This window comes from Psammomys obesus, unplaced genomic scaffold (genome assembly GCF_907164565.1).
Source record: "Psammomys obesus unplaced genomic scaffold, mPsaObe1.curated_primary_1811, whole genome shotgun sequence".
Taxonomy (NCBI): domain Eukaryota; kingdom Metazoa; phylum Chordata; class Mammalia; order Rodentia; family Muridae; genus Psammomys; species Psammomys obesus.
In genome coordinates this window covers 12,698,381-12,717,932 of record NW_026588752.1, presented here as the reverse complement: position 1 = coordinate 12,717,932, position 19,552 = coordinate 12,698,381, and the positions used below count along the sequence as shown (strand labels likewise).

General features: G+C 49.6%; 1 protein-coding gene across 1 annotated transcript in view; it reads right to left on the bottom strand.

The window, feature by feature from the left end:
* Slit3 (slit guidance ligand 3) overlaps positions 1-19,552 on the bottom strand; it is a 591,521-nt gene that overhangs the window by 8,052 nt on the left and 563,917 nt on the right. The window contains exons 29-34 of the mRNA XM_055604618.1: positions 17,817-17,910; positions 12,379-12,516; positions 11,388-11,628; positions 9,266-9,396; positions 2,842-2,996; positions 896-1,181 (exon numbers count right to left, since the gene is read on the bottom strand). Coding sequence (XP_055460593.1) covers positions 896-1,181; positions 2,842-2,996; positions 9,266-9,396; positions 11,388-11,628; positions 12,379-12,516; positions 17,817-17,910 — 1,045 coding nt within the window. The remainder of the gene's footprint in view (positions 1-895; positions 1,182-2,841; positions 2,997-9,265; positions 9,397-11,387; positions 11,629-12,378; positions 12,517-17,816; positions 17,911-19,552) is intronic.

Sequence of the window (19,552 nt, the reverse complement as noted above, 5' to 3'; positions counted from 1 at the left end):
TCTCTCTCTCTCTCTCTCTCTCTCTCTCTCTCTCTCTCTCTCTCTCTCCGTGTATGTGTGTGCACATGCCACAGCATGGTTGTGGAGGTCAGGAATCAACTTGTGGTGGTTGGTTATTGCCTTCTATTGTGTGGGTCCTGGGGATTGAACTCAGGTCATCAGGCTTGGGGTCAAAAGTCTTTACCTGCTAAGCCACCTCTCTAGGCCACAGAGGCTGCGTTTTTAATCATGATACATCTCTGGGCCTGCTGGGGGTCAAGATTCATGCTCATCCCAGGGGCCAGGCACATACATGAAGAATAACAGGAAGCCTAGGCTTCTGCAGCCCCCCTTCCTTTCTGATCAAGACTATTATTTCCCTGTCTTGTTCAGCTAAATGACCGGTCTTGAGTCTGCTATTATTTTTGGCCGACTGCAATTTGTAGAAATAGCGAGTCTCTTGTATTTAGTACAACCTCCCCCCCCCCCCATAGTAGGCCCTCAATAAACATGCACTGATTGAATAATGGATGACTGAACCATTAAATGTGATTCACATATGCGTTGTTATTCGGACCCAGTACGTTGTAGGGTTCACAGAAACTGAAATTCCTCTTCTTCTGTTTGCCGTGCTGTCTCTGGGACTCTAGCTCCCTTAAGAGTATTTCCTGATCACTCAGGAAGCACAGAGTCTGGCAATGGCTTTCACAGGCTGCCTGGTGGAGACAGGTATCTTGAGAGAGCTCTCTTCATGCTAATGCTTTCAACCCAGGCCTCCTGCTTGAGTGCCGGAGCCTTGCTTCTTGGCTTTTTTAAAGCAGTCAGGCTACCCACAGTAGGACCACAGTTCCCCCCAGCATCCATCAGTGCCCATTTCGTAGATGCTGGCAGGGCAACTTGTTCTCAGGACACTCACCTGTGACCAAGGCAGGGGTCCCGAGCTTCCTGATCACACAGTGGGCCGGTCCATCCTGGGTGGCACTCGCACACCACGCTGTCCTTCTCCACGGAGCGACACAGGCCGTGCCGACACACAGTGCAGGACTTGCAGCCGGGAGAGACCCCCAGGGACTGAGGCGGGAGGGCCTTGAAATCCTGCAACTCGTTGTTGATGCGCACTTCGTGGATACAGCCGTGGAAGCCGCCCAGCGGCCTGTCTGCGCCCTGGCGTAAGGCTGAGAGGCCAGTGGAGGTGGGGATCCCTGTGGGAGGAAGCCAGGGCAGCCTGAAGACACTCCCTCATCCTACCCCCACCCCCGAGCCTTCCACGTGAGAACACACGCAGCACACACTCATGCTCACAGTTACCATGCAGAGCCCTGGGCTTCTGCTGCTCACACTGAACTGACAGTTCAAAGCCTGGACCTTATCCTCATGGGGACTGTGTCCTTGCTCTGGGGCTGTTGAAACTCAATTTATCAGCAGTATCTAAATTCAGGAATAATTTTACCGAAGTCTGCATTTTGAACTTTCAAAGGAGAAACGAGAGGAGCTGTCATCTACTGCCACACAGTCCCCCTGGCTTAACTGAGGCCCACCTCTTAGGCCATCCTGCTTTTCCCACCAGGTTGAGGTGCTCCTTCCTGTTTGAAAGCCCATGGCAAAGGAGCTGAAGTTGGGGAGAGAAGATATGATGTTGGTGGGGGATAGCTTGTGTCAGTGTAGCTATAGGGTTCAAGGTGTCCAGACGATTTTGCTCCCTTCTGTGATACACCGATGCCTTTCTCAGGGCCATTAGCAGACTACGGGTAAAGGCCTGACCTTGTTCTCAGTGATGTCTGATCCATGTTTTCTCTCTTCTTTTACTGTTGGGCATATGGCTTAATTGTTGTGCGTGCCTAGCATACACACAGCCCTGGGTTCAAACCCCAGCACTGCATAAAGCAGACATGCCTGTGCTCCCTGTACTATGTAGGTGGAGGCAGGAGCATCAGAAGTTCAAGGTTAGTCCTGGCTATGAATGAAGTTTGAAGCCAGCCTGGGCTACATGAGACCCTGTCTATTAAAACAAAACAAAACAACAACAACAACAAAAAAAACCAAAAACAAAAAAACCCAAAACCCTTTACTTTCTTTCTTCCAGTTCCTTCCCAGACCCCATGTTGGCTGGAAAAAGTGCCTTTGTTCTGCCCACAGGGGGAGCAGGTGCCAGGAGGGGGGCACCATTCTTTCCTGTGGAGAAGCTGCGTCTGGAGGAGCACTCTGTGTCCCTCCCCTGCACCTGAACGGCCTGTCCAAAGTGCAAGTCCCTGGTCATGCCAGCCCTTCGCAGGCGAGAGCAGGGCTGAAGTCTTAAGAATCTGCATTGAACCAACTGCTTTGGTGGCTGTGTGTGAACGTGTATGTCTCTGGGGACAGAAGCCACCCTCCAATTTTTAGTTTTTCTTTTTTCCCATATAATTCAAACCCCACCAGCCTAGGAGCTTCATTGCAGGTCTAGGCAGCTTATGGTGGTTTGCCATTTTGGCCTTTGTACAACCTTGACCTCAGTGTGGTGCTTCTTGCCATGACCAAAAGGTGGCAGGGTACTGCCACAGAGCTTGCAAACTGCAGCAGAGCCTGGACACCCTTCCATTTCCCCTTTTCCTCTCCTCGTGCCCCTGCACACCTGCTATTTCCACAGAGGCCCACCAATTTTCCTTTATGAGCATCCGTCCAGAGTCTGTTCCCCAGGACCGGGCTCATGCCTGGCCGCTCTTTCAGCAACCCATTATTGTCACTTCCTCCAGAAAGTCTTCCCTAAATGACTTTGGCTGTAGTTACCAGAAAGACATCAGGGGATCAGGTCTGGGTGTCAGTGTGGAGGCAGAAAGCCAGAAAGGTGAAAGGGGTGGGGTGACGTGGTGTGAGGGGGAGTGTTACCTCCAAGATAGAGAGGGCTGTTGATGCCCACTGCTGGCTGCTTCTGGAGCTTCCCCAGGCTCTTGGGGGCTCCTTTGTCTACCACCAGGTTCAGGGTCTGGTTCAGCATCACCAGCTCCACACTGTGAAACTGACCATCATTCACCGTCTCCACACTGGACAGGAGAGAAAGGAAAAGAGCCACAGGTCAAGTGTGTCCATGGCCAGGCATGGGGGCTGCAGTTGGCCTTTGTACTGTGTGTGCTCTGTTTCACTTTCATTCAGAAACAACTTCAGATTACAGAAGTTGCAAAGAGAAAAACAGACTTTTTCCTCCACCCCCCCAGGCTCTTCAATTACTTCCATTTGACCCCCCCCCCTACACTTTTTCTGAGTGATGTTGATATAAGGGTACAACATGCATGTCATGACCCTTGACCTCTGGATCACTCAGTCCTCCCAAGGACAGGGCTGACTTCTTACATAATCCCAGTATCCTGACTGGGCAGGGGACAGTTAATGTACACGGCAGCTCTTTATAGGTCCAGATGGGCGGTGGTTTCTGCTCCCACCGCAGAGCCAGCCTAGGGGCACTGCAGTTGCCTTTCCATTCTTGCCTTGGTTTTTGTTCACAGAGAAGGCAAGCTACCCCTAGACCTCAGGTTGGCTCTATCCACACACCACCTGGACAATTGCTCTTTGATGATGCTGTCCCTTCAAGTGTTCCATTTTGTCCATCAACCTCACTGAACAGTTAGCTTTACTCTAAGAAACATCTGGGAGAAACAGGTTTAGTATGATGTGATTTCTTCTTTTTTTTCTAGCATGTATGATACAAACTCTCTCAGTTAGGATTTCAATAATTGGTCTTCGAGCCACCTAAATCCATTGCGTAACCACCAGTTCTGAGCCTGCCTCATCTGAGGGAAGAGTGTTTTGTGTTATGCCAAGTAAATCTTAGCCTCACTCTAGAACTATAGAGTTGGCAGCCTAGGGAATCAGAACTGTTTGCTCCCCTCCTCCAGCTAATCTGTGGCAGAGCAGGGACTCCCTGTGAAGTGGGCACCAGATAACCTACTTCACAGATAAAGGCGCCAAGGCAGAGAGAGGTTAAGTGATCTGTCTGGGGTCATCAGCTAATACATGCCACAGATAGGGCTTATGGGCCAACTTTTGATTCCAAAGTTCTGTTCCTTCCAGGACTCTGTTCTTGGCAAGGGTTGGGAGGGAACAGTGGGAGGTGACAGGAGTTTGGGGGATTGAAGGAAAGGACTCTGTGGGGAGTCTAGATCTGTCTCATTGACTCAGGTGTAGGAGTCTCTTCGGGATCCCCACTGATTTTACAGGTAGCAGGGACAGTTTCAACTTGACTGTGGCATTTCAGAAGAGGGGAGGGAGACTGCCTGGGTGGAAAGGAGAGAGTGGCCATTCCCCATCCCCTCACTGCTGGGCAGGACAACAGCCAGTCACAGAATACCCCTGTCTCAGTGTCCTCCTCCGCAAAGGGGCGAGTAGCCTGTCACAATTATTGGGTGATCAAATTATTTGGGAGGATGTGAACAGTTACTGGTGATATTTATGAGGGGATAAGGAGAGAGCTGGGCGAGTGAAGGGCTAGTCTTGAAAACACTGAGTTGGGTCCCCAGAACCCACAGAAGAAGCCACCACCCGAAGCATACTAGCAAGCCTAGCAACAGTCGGTTCCAGGTCAGTGGGAGACCGTGTCTCCAAAGAAGGTGGACAGCACCCGAGGAATGATATCTGAGGCTGTCCTCTGGCCTCCACGTGTACATGCGTACACATATAGAGGACGTTAGCAATAAGAACCCAGCACAGCCTGCATCCTGGTGAGCCCTACTGTACCTCTGATCCCGGGAGAAAGCAAAATGCTGGAGAGGAACACGCAGGAGCCTGGGGTCTACCCAAGTTCCCCAAGAAATCTTTCATAGCCATTGGTCCACATATCCCTTCTTCTTTCCCTCCCTCCTTCTTCCCACTCCTGCACACTCTCTCTCTTTCCTTTCCATCCACATGTCCTGTCTATCTATCCATCTACCTATGCTTTCACTGAGCTGCTCTGGGCCTCACTGTCTTAGATGCCAGGGGACCAGTGAGGAATCATGAAGCCCACTCTCCACTCTCCATACCTGTCCTCTAAATCAAGTGGCCAACTCTTGAGCATAAAGTCTAGCCAAGAAGCAGGAAAAATGATGGTGGGGCAGAAGCTGAGAGACCACTGGGGGATCTAGTTCAGGGATGGAAGAGCTGTGTGAAAGTGTCGGAAGCATCTCTACCTTCTTCAAGTCATGAGTGAAGAGGGGAAGGCAGAGGCTGTCTTCTTGCAGATGAGTTGATGAAGGTTAGAGAGAGGGGCTGGGCCCTCACTCAGTTTTCCAACCAAGTGCAAAGCTGTGTCCCTGACCACCTCCATCACCGAGAGGAGGAAGGAGCTGTTTGGGAACTCAGCTTCAAAGGTTGCAGTCCATAGCTGTTTTAGGCCAGTGTTGGCAGGGACCTGTTTACTTCTTGGTGGCTGGGAAGCAAAAAGGAAGAGGCTGGGTCCCGAGGTCTCGATGTTCCCTTTAGGGGCACACCCACCCAGTGACTTCACTTCCTCTTCCAATGCCCCATGGACTGGAGGCTGAAGATATTAACGACCCAAAGGCTAGCAAGTAGACTCCTGCATTGGGAGGCCTCCCCATCAGAGAGAGCTGTGAAGCCCGTGTAGTGGTGAATGGCCTTTCTTCCTTTCCTTCCAGAACCAACTAAGGGTGTCAAGGGAGTCAGGGCAGTCATTTTCCTGTCCTAGATATACTCAGGCACATCAAGCGACGCTGTTAGTTCCTTCCTGGTTGCTAAGTCCATTTCCTTGTTCTTTCCTGAGCTCTGTAGAGCTGGCCGAGGTGCATGGTTGAAGGATACAAGACTAGAGACAGTGCTTTCAGGAGCTGCAGGTAAGTCTTCACCCCAGGCAGTGTTGGGCTTCCCTGGCTCCATGGACAGCCTTGTCCGCCTGCTCTACCCACCCTTAAAAAAAAGTTGTAGGAGCCTGAGAGATGGCTCGGTGGGCAAGTAAGCTTGCTGTGTAACAGCAAATACCAGAGGTTGGATCCTAGAACCCTCATAAAGGCCGGCACAGCCATCGGGGTGTGTGTGGAATCCCAGAGTCACGGGGAGATGGGAAGTGGAGACATGAAAGTGCCCAGAAGTTCACAGATCAGCCAGCTTGGCACACACAGTAAACAAGAGTGGATGGGAAGACTAACACATGGGGTCACCCTCTGACCTCCGCAGGCGTGCCCTGGCTGGCGTGCATATGCCTGCACTCCCAGTCTCTCTCTCTCTCTCACACACACACACACACACACACACACAAAGTTGTTTTTTTTTTTAAAGTTGTAAACATTAGTCTTCCAAATAAAAATATCAGTGGAGAGAAGCACTATGCTGCTAAACAAGAAACAAGAACAGCAACAACAACAACAGAGGTGGTGAGAGTTAGAACCGAACCTTTCTGTTTGCTCTAAGAGAAATGACTGCGCTGCATTGGGAAGCCCTAGTGATTAGGTTCCTGGAGATGGCATTAGGGATTTCAGGGGAGATGAGGGTCCTGAGAATCTCCCTCATTGCCCACTGGGGCCCATACAGAGCCAGTATGTTGCCAGGCTGGACATTGGTCTCCCAGAACTGCAGTTCCAGGTGGTAGTGGGTTGCATGATATGGGTGTTGGGAACTGAAGCTGTGTCCTCTGCAAGAGCAGCAGGTGTTCTTGACTTTCTCTTGCTTTTAACAGCGGAAGTGGGTGGGCTGTGGGGTAAGTGCAGGAGCTCAAAATCTTCATTTAACCCTAATAAGTCCTCAGGCAGGAGACGCAGCTTTCCTCGTTTGGAAAGGGGAGACTTACTGACCAGGGAATTAGGGTGCCTCATGAAGAGTCTCAAGTGGAAATAGTGGAGTCAGGGTTCTTCAGCTCATGTCTCCCAGGTATGGGCTCTAGGCCACTGTACAAGAAAGATTATCGGGCGCTCATTTCTCCCTGATGCCAAGAGTGACCAATAGGTGGCGACAGAGCTCTGCAGGAACAAAGAGTTCCTGGGATTGCTTTAGGCGAGCAGCCAGGACCCAGACTGACTCCTGCACCCTAGTAACACATTCTGGAGACACACAGTGGGAGGGTGGGTTTAATGGAAACCCGACCTGTGTCTAGGACAAACTCTTCCCATCCTGGGCTTCCTCTGAGCAATCAGGCTTGTCATCCCTCAAACAGGAATGATAATATCCACTGGTTCATGGGCTGAGGATCAAATGGGCAGTGGATGGACAGGTGGTAATTCAAACTGCCAGGGTATGCGCTCAGCCAGGTAGAGCTGACTCATATGTGAAGTTTTGAATGGTGAACCTTACAGGACCCTCTACATAGACCCCCTAAACCCTGAATTTCCAGTTTCTCTTGACAATCAACAGCACCCAAGGGAGTTCCTGTCAGTTGCCTCTTCCCACAGGCCCTGGCCCTGTAGGCAGAGGAGCCTTATGGTAAGTCTCCATACTGAAGGCATGGCCTATGTTGGGGCAGGAAAGAGCCAGTTGAGCTTTCTGTGTCTGCCCTGTGGCCTACGGCAGAGTCTTGGCAAGCCTCTTCACTTCTTACAACTACCAGGGACCTGAGTAGAATCGGGGATGGCAGAAGGGAGGCCCTGGTATCCAGCTGCTCCAGAAGGGTGAAGCCTACAGGAGTCCATGCAGCTCATCCTTTCTTGAGGCTGGTTCATGGGGCTCTCAGGGGACAGAAACCTGTGGGCTACCAACTGCCCCTATGGGCCAGTTTTTGTTTGGCTGCTTGGCTTTCATTCAAGGCTGATCAAGCCTCCCAGATGGCAAGAAGTCACTGCAGTGACCCCGAGGAATGGCCTTCTGTCCCCTCAGCTGATGTCAGCTCCCAGTTGTGAGGTACAGCGTGGTATCTCCCTTCCTGCCCTATGAAAATGCTCCTTAGTGATAAGGTAGACCCTCCTACCCCTAAAGCCCTTCTCCAATCTTCCAGGCAGGAATATTTACTCCTTGTTCGGAAGTGTCCCCACAGCAGGCTGGGGAGCCTCCAGGGAGGCCTGTTAAATTCTGCCGGTGTCACCACTGTCTGTCTACACTCGAGTCTTCTTCTGTGTGTGGGATGTTTAATTTTGTGTTCCCTACACTAGGCCCAGGTACCCGATAGGTGTTTGCCAAGTCAGTTGGTGAGAGAGAGATAACACTTCAGACTGAGCATCCCTAGACCTGAAAATCAAAACTGCAAAAAAGTCCAAAATTTGAAAAAAAACAAAACAAAACGAAACTGAGTGCTAGCATGATGTCACAAGTGGAAAATTCCACACATGAGCTCATGTGATGAGTTGCAATCAAAACATGCATTATTAAGAATGTTGTGTATCCTCTAAAATTGCACTTAGATTATGCGGATGATGTGCATAGAAACATACATGAACTGCCCCATGAAATCACTTTTCATGTGGGATTTCTGGAGTGTGGGCCCCCTTATGGTTAGGAGCTGAAGGCAGTAATGGTCTGCCACCAGGATTGGCACGAGAATCCAAGTCATCAGCCTGGATGCCCATCATTTGGTTCTTTCCAAAGGCATGCCATCTCCCCAGTGGACTCATTAAACTCACACAACCCCCTGGAGGCAGCTTTATGCAGCAGCAGTGGTTTCCTGGTCCCTAACTCAGCACAGTGTTTCCAGAAGGCCCCTCACTTTGCATAGAACCCTGCTGCTTCTGCAAGCCCTTCCAACTTTTATGTGGCAAGTTCTCTGCTCAATGAGGGGAACAGCCCAAAGGGATGAAGTCTAAGCCCACTCTTCTCTCTGCTTTTCAGCTGCCATGTGGTGAGCAGCTTCCCAGCATGATTAGAAAGTCAAGGGGTGAAACCAAAGGACCGTGGACCGAAATCTCTAAAACTGTGAGCGAAGAGAAACCTTCCCTCTTTATAAGTCGATATTTTGTTACAGCTACAGCAAGCTGCCCATCCTCTAGAGTGACTGTTAAAAAGACTTAAGTTTAGGGAACACTATCTTTAAGAATAGTTTGAAAGTCATTTAAGCATAGTCCTGTTCCCTGGGTGCTCTTGAATTTCCTCTCCTTGAATTGCATTCCAGTCGGCCTGCTTTCTTTCTTAAACTAATAAAAGATTAGAATGACATTTTGAAAAGGGCACCTCATTAGGCAGCCTCGTCTCCATTGGAGCACCTGGCTCCATGTGCTGTAGCCAGCTGGTCATTTATCTTATGGTAATGAGGTGTCATCTCCCCACATGGGCCTGCCTTCCTTTTTCTGCTTCTGCGCCAGTAGTACCTTTCCCCCCTCCCACCTTTCACTTCGTGAGAAACGTGTCTGTGTGGGCCAGGAGGCCTCAGAGTCACCTGGGATCTGTGGCTGAGAGGGAAGGTCTTTACCTGTACACCGTGGTTGGTGGGGAGCTCAGGCTGTCATACACGAGTCTCACGTGGCCCTGGTACAGCTCCAGCGCCAAGGGGTCGTTGTCCCCCTTGTAAAGAAGGATGCCGTTGTCCTTGTCAGTGGCCACCTGGGGAGAGCAGCCAGGATGTGTGGGTTAGGACTTTACCCAAGCTCCAACAGCTCCTGACTCACTCCTAGCACCCGCTTCAGGTGGCTGCCTCAGAGCCTCGACCAGATTAGAATTCAAATCTGTATCTCCTTCCCCATCTGGCTTGCCTATTCCAGAAGGCAAGACTCAAGCTTAGACTTCAGGAAACGCAAGTCAAGCAAACGGCTTCATCAAATGTGCATTGAGCACGTACTATGTGCCATGGCTTCACCCTTCAGGGTCACTGACCCCTCAAGGGTGCTCAAGTCCATTACATAAGAGTGTCTGCATTGAAGCCGTGCGCTCCTCCCGGGTGACTTCCATCCTCTCCGGATGAATGACACCACCTGACACGGGGAAAATGCTGTGGTGAGAGCTCCAATGCATATGTAGTCGTTACTATCATGGTCAGACTTGAGATTGTGATGTAACCTTGTCGTCTACAAATTCATGATGGAGAACTGTGCAGTCAGCTTATAAAAAAAAATTCACAAATTAAAGGCGTGCTGGTACACAAGGAAACAAATGAAAATATCCCATAATGTTTTAAGGAAGTTTCTGATTTTTGTCTGGATTATATTCATAGCTACCCTCGACGATGGCCCTAGGGCTGTGGGTTAGACTTACCTGGTAGGGGCTAAGTGTGTCCACACGTGTTCAATATAGTGGCAATTTTCTTTAAACTGCTTTTGATCTGTGGTTGGTTGAGTGCACGGGCGTGGAGATTGGGCTAGTTTTATCTACTCATGTCAGGAGGCCCCGGCTCTGATCTGCCTCCCCTACTAGTACGTGACGGGATCGGACAAAGTACCTGCCCCGTTTGAAGCCCCCGTCTCCCTGCATGAATCATATAATAATAGTTGAACAACAAAGGCTAAAGACTACAACTTAACTCACTGTAATCCTAGGAAGCGAGCAATCTTTTCAGAGTCATCTGGGAGAGTCTTAACGATGTCGGAGCAAGTCAGCACGCGTCTTTGCCGGGGTAACACGAGTTTAAAGCCCTGCTTAGGATTCTACGTGCCGCCGTGGCTGGAAGCAGAGCCTGGCAGGCAGAGGCTCTCAAGACCCCTTTGCTGACGGAGTATAGGAGCTCCAGGTTTAATCACTTGGCTAAAGTCACGGAGCCCCCAGCGTGTGCCCAGCAGCAACCAGCAGCTCCTGGGCTACTACCTGGACAGCAGCACTGTCCAGCTGCAGGGATGGGCCTATGCTGCCGAGAAAACACCTTGGTTCACAATGAACTCTTTTCCATTCCCTGAGTGTGTCCTGCTTGCTCGTGCCTCTGGGCCTGTGGTTCTCAACCTTCCTAATGCTGCAACCCTTTAATACAGTTCTCCTCATGTTGTGGTGACCCCTCCCCCCCCCATAAAATTATTTTGCTGCTGCTTTATAACTGTGATTTTGCCACGGTGATGAACTGTGATGCAAATATCTGATAGCTGACCCTGTGGAAGGCTTGTTAGACCCCCAAAGAGGTTGAGAACTGCAGATCACTCAGCTGCCTCCTCCCTGTCTTTGTTCAACCACCTCAGTCTCTTATTCTCCTCCCTAGAATTCTGGCCAAGTCCTGCATTAGCTTCGGATATCACTTAGCTCTTCCTGCCTCTGACAGCCACCTCTGATTCCTCCTGATAGGCTGGGAACACATCCTCCTCTGTGCTCCAGTCAGCATCCAGCATCTCTTGTCGTGTCTCTTTTCCTGTCATCCTGGCTGCTCTGTCTTACATACCACCAGGTCCCCATTGTCCAGCATATGACAGTTGCAGAAGTGATTTTTAAGGGATGAACGAGGGGATAGTGAGAAGCTGGTGCCTGCTGTGAGACTCAGCAGGGGTTTTCTGCTCTGAACTGAGCGGGCCCAGCTCCTGCCAACCTGAGCACTGTCTTTGATATTCTGGGAGAAGAGGCAGCCTTGCTAGCAGCCTGGGAAACCCCAGCTTGTAGTTGGGAGGGAAGAGAGAACATACGTGCAGTGAGATGTTGGCCTGGGGCCGGACCTTGGCTGAGGCCAGTTCCACGTAGGAGTCCTTGCCCACGAAGTTCACAGTAATGAGCTTCTCACACCTGGGCCCGGCAAAGCCTGGGGGGCAGCGGCAAGTGGGCTCCTGCTGCACCACAATGCACTGTGCCCCGTTCTGGCACTCGTACTGGTCGCAGGGGCTGGTTTGCAGCAGAACCATGGGTGGAGGGTGCTCACAGAAGAGCCCACTGGAAACAGAGTGTTGGAGAGAGGAGACATCCATAGTTATAAAGAGGAGAGTTGGAGTGGGAGGCTCCAATTTTGCCTCTAACTGGAGCAAGTTCTTTTCTTTAAGTTTCAGCCTCTTTCTCTCTCTCTCTTTTAAAGTGAGTCAATGAAGGCAACGATAGCCCAGCTCAGTGGGTAAAGGGGTCTGTTGCTAAGCCTGATGACCTGAATTCAAATTCCTGGCACCCATGGGAGAAGAGAGAACTGACTGACTCCTACAAATTGTCCTCTGCTTTCAATGAGTATGCCATGCAATGAGTGTGTGCGTGTTTACATACAATAAATAAATAAATGTAAAAACTAGAGAAATAACTAAATCAGATTAGAACGAAAATTTCAGAGTCATCAGAATAGACTGGGGTGAGTCTGTGGAATACAGGCTGAATGGATAAACATAGCACGGCATAGCCGACCAGCAGGGAAATTCTTCCCTACAAAGGAAGGAGTTCTGACACCTGCAACAACACAGATGGGCCTTGAGAGTTCTGTGCTAAGTGAAAAGAGCCAGCCATAAGGCCAGCATCTGATTATTCAAGCAAGACTGTTCAAATGGAGAACTGGGGTTCACATGCATGTGACAATGTGACCTTGGACTCATATCCAATGTCCACATGGAGTTGCCCTGGTTAGGTGTAGGGAGGCCTGCATCCCTGCCCCCTCCTGCCATCTAGTCTGGGCTACCTTGCTTTTGCTGTGCTCCTCTGCCATACCTGAAGCCCTGGGGGCAGATGCATGTGTAGCCATTGACTTCGTCCACGCACTGAGCTCCGTGGCGGCACTTGTGAGCTGCACAGTCATCGTCATCTGTCTCACACAGCTTTCCACTGTAGCCAGGCACACACTCACACCTGGAACGCAGAGAGACGCTTGCTCAGGGCCTGCCCGCTTGCTTCAGGTGCTCTTGTGCCTGCCCTTGCCAAAACTCTCATCCCACCTACTCTAGTTCCCTAAGGGTTCACCAGGCCTGCCTCTGCTACTGGCCTCCACTCGTGGCCCATGGTCTTTGCTCCCAGAGTCAAGGTCTGTCAGAACCAGGCTGGGAGCACAGGACGAATCACACAGCTTTTGGGTCAGATCTGGTTTCTTCTACTTAGAGTTGACATTCTGGGTATCTTTGGTGTCAGACACTTGCCTGAGCACCTCCATGGAGCCTCTCATCAGAGCCCCAGGGGCCTGCAGGAGAGGGCCCTATCCCAAGCAGCATTCAAGCCACCTCCCCAAAGCCACATCGAATGACAGCTACACTTACTGCATCTGCTGCTATTCTAGTGTACTGGCCACTCACGGCCTCTCTATTTTGTATGTTCTCTCAAAGCCACTGGTCCTCAATAAACTCTACTCGTCTGGATATAAAGTCAGAGAGTGCAATATAGAGATGCTGACAACGGATGATGGAAATGACGGTATCTGTACAATCATTGCCTTTGTTTTATTGCCTGTTCAGACATTTGAACTAAGGAAGAATTAAAAGCTCATGTCTTCCAGAAAACAGGATGGAAGCAACTGCCCTTGCTTAGGCTCCAGTCCAGCTGGTCCAGCCCTTACCTAGAGAGCAGTAGGCCCAAAGCCCTACCATACTTTCTAGCACCCAAACCAAGCCAGTATCTAGCCAGAACATGTGTCTGTGGCTCATTTGTTTGAGGTAACACAAGACAGAGATCCCTGCATAGAAACAGACACGAGAGCGCCCGGGGCCAAGGCACCTCCATAAACACATACGGACCCAGTGTCCGCAGGCCCCACTCCCTCCTGTGAAGCCTGTGTGATTCTCTGGCCCATCAGCTTAATACTGCCGGGCAAGGAAAAGTCAAAATGCCATCTGTGCAAGTCAAAGCTAGAGGGGACAGTGGCAGGGAGTTCAGGGCAAGCAAGCGTTCTGGATTCCTAGCTTGCACCCTCAGGACCTGACTGACAAAAAAAAAAAAAAAAAAAAAAAAAAAAAGGTAAAGAGACACTCATCTTCCTTCCCTTGCAAACATTCGGAAGGGACTGGTAGGGAGGAGGGGAGCTGGAAAGATATCTCAGTGGTTAAAAACCACTTTCTGCTCTTACAGAGGTCCTGAGTTCAATTCCCAGCAACCCACATGGTGGCTCAAAACCATCTATTATGTGATCTGATGCCCTCTTCTGGCATGCAGGTGTACATGCAGATAGAGCACTCATAAATAAATAAATGAATCTTAAAAACAACAACAACAACAAAAAAAAAAAACAAAAAGAAAAAAACAAAACAAAACAACAAAGATTCTGAAGGGGCATGGTGACCTGATAGAGACAGTTCTATCTTAAGTCTGACTGGGTGGGCCCATGTGTGTTCTGGTGTGGCAAAAAACACTAGGCTCCTACCGGTTCACCTTTATGTACCTGTCTGCAAATCTAAGATGTGCAGCCTACCACCCCACCAGAGCATATTTTAGGGACATGGTTTGCCAAAGTGTGTGTGTGTGTGTGTTTTCTGACTTTGTTTATTTGTTTATGAGACAGGGTTTCTCTGTGTAGGCTTGGCTGCCCTAGAACTCACTCTATAGACCAGGCTGGTTTTGAACTCAGAGATCTGCCTGCCTCTGCCTCATGAGTGCTGGGATTAAAGGCCTGTACCGCCAGCGACCATTGTTCGTTTTTAAAGATAAGGTCTTATGACAAGGCCAGGTAAGCCTCAAGTTTCCCATGCTGCTGAGGACGGCCTCAAACTCTTGTCTTCTCTATCTGGGTCTCTAAGTCCTCATGTTAAAGTGTCTGCCACAAGGCTGGGGAGACGGTTCAACAGTTAAACGTACAGTTGTTCTTACAGAGGCCCCAAGTTCATCTGCCAGCACCCACGTCAGGCAGCTTACAACTGCCTATAACTGTAGTTCCTGTGGGACCTGACACCCTCTTACGGCCTCTGTGGGAACTGCACACACATGCATATGCACATATACATAAACAAAAATAAAATTGGGGTGAGGGGGCAGATTTAGAGCGATGGCTCAATGGTTAAGGGCACTTGACGCTTTTGCGGAGGATCCAAGTTTGGTTCTTGGCATCCATATGGCAGATCACAACAGGCATGTATGTATATATGTATGTATGAATGAATGTATGTCCATACAGATGTGTATTTGCACACATAAAATAAAAATACATATTTGAAAAATTTAAGAAGTGTCTGCCACTATAACTTCAGCTGGCTTCCTAAAGAAACAAACTAGAAATTTGAGGCATGGGGAATATGCTTCATTTCAACACTTCAGCTGCTGGTAAAACTGGGTCTGTGGATGGGAAGGCCAACATGAACGGGGCACAGTGACATACGTGCACAAGTATGTCGAAATGAAGCCCGTTATTTTGTAAACTAGCTTAAAAAAGTAATAACCAAACCAAACCCCAGACTTGGCAGGCATCTTAGTTTGCATTACCTGTATCCAAAAGAGCCCTGGAGGACGGCGGAAACTAACTGAACTTCTCCAAGGTACAAACAGCTTCCCAGCATTTAGGATAAAATCAATCCTTGAAAGCATGAAGTTCAAGGCATCTGATGAGGAGGGAAGCTACTCTCACTTTCAAACCCAGTGGTGGAGGTGTGCAGGCAGAAGTATCCACAGACTTCAATTGGCATGGTCTTTTCAGACATTAATGAGCAAACACTTACGGATTTTGCTCTTTAAAAAAAAAAATGCAGCCAGGCAGTGGTGGCAAACGACTTTCATACCAGCAGGCTGCTGATCTCTGAGTTCTAGGCCAGCCTGGTCTACAGAGTGAGTTCTAGGACAGCCAGGGCTACACAGAGAAACTGGTCTCAAACAAACAAACAAACAAACAAACAAACAGACAGACAGACAGACAGACAAAACCAAACACACAAACAAACACACAAACAAAATGCAGCTCTGACAGGGAAGCCTGGGCAGGTTCTGGCACTACTTTCCTAACACATTTCGGTGAGATGCTGGTTTAAGGACCTTCCTCCGAACAGGTCTACACCATACTTCTTAGATTACTTCTTATATTACAAGTCAGCACCACTTCAATCTTCTTTTTTTTTTCCTTTCAAACATTTTGCACTAGCTTCCATATCGATATGTGTAAGGTTTGTGTTGGATCTAGGAACCATGGACCAAGGACGCCTGGGGTATCTGCATTTAGCTAAGAAATCTGCCAGGCCTAGAACTGACTTGCAGCCCCTTCTCTTCCTTATTTCCCTGGCAGCTGGGTGTGGTCACTGGGTGTGAGCTGGGAGGGCCCCAGTTTCTCCACTGGAAGCTTGAAGTGTTTAGGAGACGAGGTACTACATGGAGCTTTCAGTGTACACAAGTCAATGAGATCTCTGCTGTTACGTTCTGGGCCTCCGAGCAGTTCTGCCTGACATTGGGACCTCATTAGAGTGTCTCCGGGGATAAGCAAAGGTCACCCCGACTGCATCACCCTCTCTCATTAATGTCCCTCTAGGGTGCTGTGGGATATCAGGTGTTTGACGATGGGGCGGGAAGGACACAATAATAAAATGCCTCATTGGGAGAACAGATTATTGTTTTAAATGCATTTGATTATACTATTACTGTGTTGGCTTCGAGACTTTCTGAGACACTGTCTCCTAGGAGATAGGACATGACATGTAAATAAGATGACTTAAGGGAAGCTTGGCTGGCGCCTTTCTTTCCTACACTGTCTCAGACTCAAGGGTCCTTGCTTATAGTAGAGGGGGAGGTTCTCAGAAAAAAAGCCAGAGGACCGTGGAAAACCTGGCAGCTCTAACTCTCTGTGTCCACACCCACGCCTGATCACTTCCCATGGCCCACTGTGTACTTCCAAAGTCAGTGCCCTCTAAGTTTGCTCCCTGTTCACTTGACGTTGAATGATACTCATTTTTTCATTCTCTACAGCTGAGGGCTGGTCACCACTGACTGTTCCTTCCTGCCACACCAAAGCCCTTTGCCTGACAGTCGAGGCTTCCATTTCAGGTCCAAGCATTTTGGGTGTTTCTTCTCTCCAGGTTGTATTTCATACAGTTTTGTCTACTTGCAGCATACAAGCTGGTATTTAATAAACAGAAGCTTTCTGTTGATGTGGGATCCCGGGGTGGTGGGAGTCTGGGGGGTGATATTACCTCCTAAAACTCCCTCCTTCCTCTGAGAGCTGTGACAGGCAGATGTGAACAGGGAGGCACCCAGAGCAGCTGTGGCTTCCTTTATCTTGGCAAAGCCAGGGGCCTCACACCTTTTACAGTTCCCCTGGAGATGAGCAATGGGCCCAGCATGTCACCACAGAGAAGGACAGTACAGATCTGGGGGAAGGCTGAGTGGGTAAAATGCTTGCTGTGCAAGCCTGAGGACCCAAGTTTAGATCCTCCAGAACCCACATAAAAGCCAGCCATGGCGTCGCAAACTTCAGGCTTAGTAAGAACCCCTCTGTCAGCATTCTGCACCAACCTGGGGCCTACACACACATTGTGTTGGTAAGGGCGTCCACTCCCACATACACATACACATACACAGAAAGAAAAAAGGCAACCTATGGGAAGATACGCTCAGGCTCAAGAACTGGGTGGTCTTTTCAGCCTCTTCCTAACTCTCAACGTTGCTCATGTGGTCCCCTGATGCTAACTGGCTTTGCTGCTGGAGATGAAGGAGTCAGCTCCATCCGTGGCTGCAGCTTCTGAACTCTCAGAACTCCAGGTCTTATCACGGCCCTCCTGTGGCGCACAGTCTAACAGACGTCCTGTGGTCATGGGAAAGCAGGACCGTGAAGGTCCTGGGAAGGTGACCAGACGCCATTCAGATGCTAGGGCCATCTCTGATGGTTCCTTCTGTGGATGGTCCCACCTTTTCAGCTCTGAAAAGGAGAGCTATGCTAAGAAAGAGAGGAGAAGGTGGGAGAAGAGAATGAGAGGGCAAGGGGAGCATAGAGGAAGAGGGGACATATCCATCTCTTTATCTTTTCTATCATCAGAAGAATACAGAAAAGATGAAACTGTGAAATGCAAAGGCAACTTGTGGAACCATAACTGGGCCTGGGCCAGAGACAGAGACACACATGAGTAGAGGAAAGGAAGACGGGGTGACAGGTTGTGCAGGGGGAGACAGGCACTACCTGACTAGGAGCCTCAAACACAGGCTGTTGGAGACAGAGTCCTCAGGACTCCATGCCAGAACATGAGGCCAGGCCTTACCGGAATCCTTTGTCCAGGGAGATACACTTGGCCTCATGTTGACAGAGGTTCATCTCAGGTACACAGTAGTCAATCACCTCATCACACAGTTCTCCTGGAGGTCATAGAGAATAGAAATAAGACATGAGGGAGGATATTGGGGGGTCACCAAGGCCACAGGGTCAGACTTGTTCTATCCTAGGCCATAGGTCATGGACACCAGGAACCCTGTATTCTTCTCTTGGTCTATCCATTCTACTGGACTCCTGACTCAGTTTCCCTAGAGTGACAACGAGAAGGTCCCTGGGCATCAGTATCTTCTGGCTGTTTTTCTTGGTCTTCCTGGGGCTGCTGAAGCTGAAGCCACAGGCCAGACCCTGACCTTGGGCTGTGCTTATTCACATTTCACCCTTAATCACCTCCTATGTATTGAGTATCCTACACAGGAGGCACTGTGCCAGGTGCTGGGAACACAACAGTGACCAGTCTTGTCTTCTCCCATTGCTTAGTGAGAGTTATCTTCGGACAGGCAGGGCAGTTACCATTCAGGGTTGTGAAGGCCCATCATGAGGTAAACTGTGGATGTAGAGAGGGACCCACACCCTTGCTGAGGAGCTCAGGGGAGGCTTCCTGGAAAAAAATGGGCCAGGCACACTGTATCTGCATGTTTTCAAGAAGGAAATAAAGGTACTTACAGTTCTGATATACCACCTTTGAAGTTTACAGCACTGCAAAAATGCCCAATGTGTCATAAATACCCAAGAATGGGGCTTGTGGATAGACACGTTAGGCTGTGTCACCTGAAACGGTGTGTTAGGACTATAGAAACACAGCCAGGAGGCAGGACCCTACCATGGGGCAGTGGCTAGTTTAAAGCCAGGATTTTATGTAATTTTTTCATATTAAATATTTTTTACTTGTTTTTATTTTTATGTGTATAGGTGTTTTGCCTGAATGTATATCTGTGACCACAGGCATGCCTTGCACCTGCAGAGGTCAGTAGAGGGCACCAGATCCTCCAGGACTGGAGTTACAGAGAGCTGTGAGGCCCCAAGTGGGAGCTGGGACTGGAACCCGGGTCCTCTGAAAGAGCAGCCTGTGCTTTTAACTGCCAACCCTGAATTTTATTAATTTTAATTTTGAAAAGGCAATCAGAAGGTGTTCTAAGAGAGGAAAACTTCTAACCATGGATGCTCTTTCCAGAGGGTAGGAGGGGGTTGGGGTCAGGAGCAAATAGGCTAAGAGGGACAGGAAGTACGAAGGTGGCAGGGCAGTGACTGCATGAGACACAGCCTCAGAGTCTGGTCTCTGCTGTGGTGGGAACAGGCTGACCCCTGCCCTGCCCTGGCTTGGAATTGAAGTGCACCTGTCTACATTTGCCCACGGAGAGGCACTGTGCTTTTGGGAGGCCTCCTCCTCTTCCTAGTCCCCTGCAGAGACTCAGGGAATAGACGAGTGTCTGGGTAGGATGTGTTTTGAGGAGAGAACCTGTAAGGCTTCCCCTCTCAGGTACAAACTGCAAGACACCTGCTGGATAGCCCGGTGACCTGCAGCTATCAGGCGGGGTGCCATGGGGGAGGGACAGCCGCTCCATCTCTGTCCCCACCCCCATGACCATCTGCAGGTTGGGAATTTTTAAAAGTCTGTCTCTGCCAAATTGAACCTCTCCACCCTCCCCCTTAGCTGCTGGCATTGTGATTCTATTTTGGCACTGAGCAGTTTTTTTTTTTTTTTTTTTTTTTTTTTTTTTTTTTTTT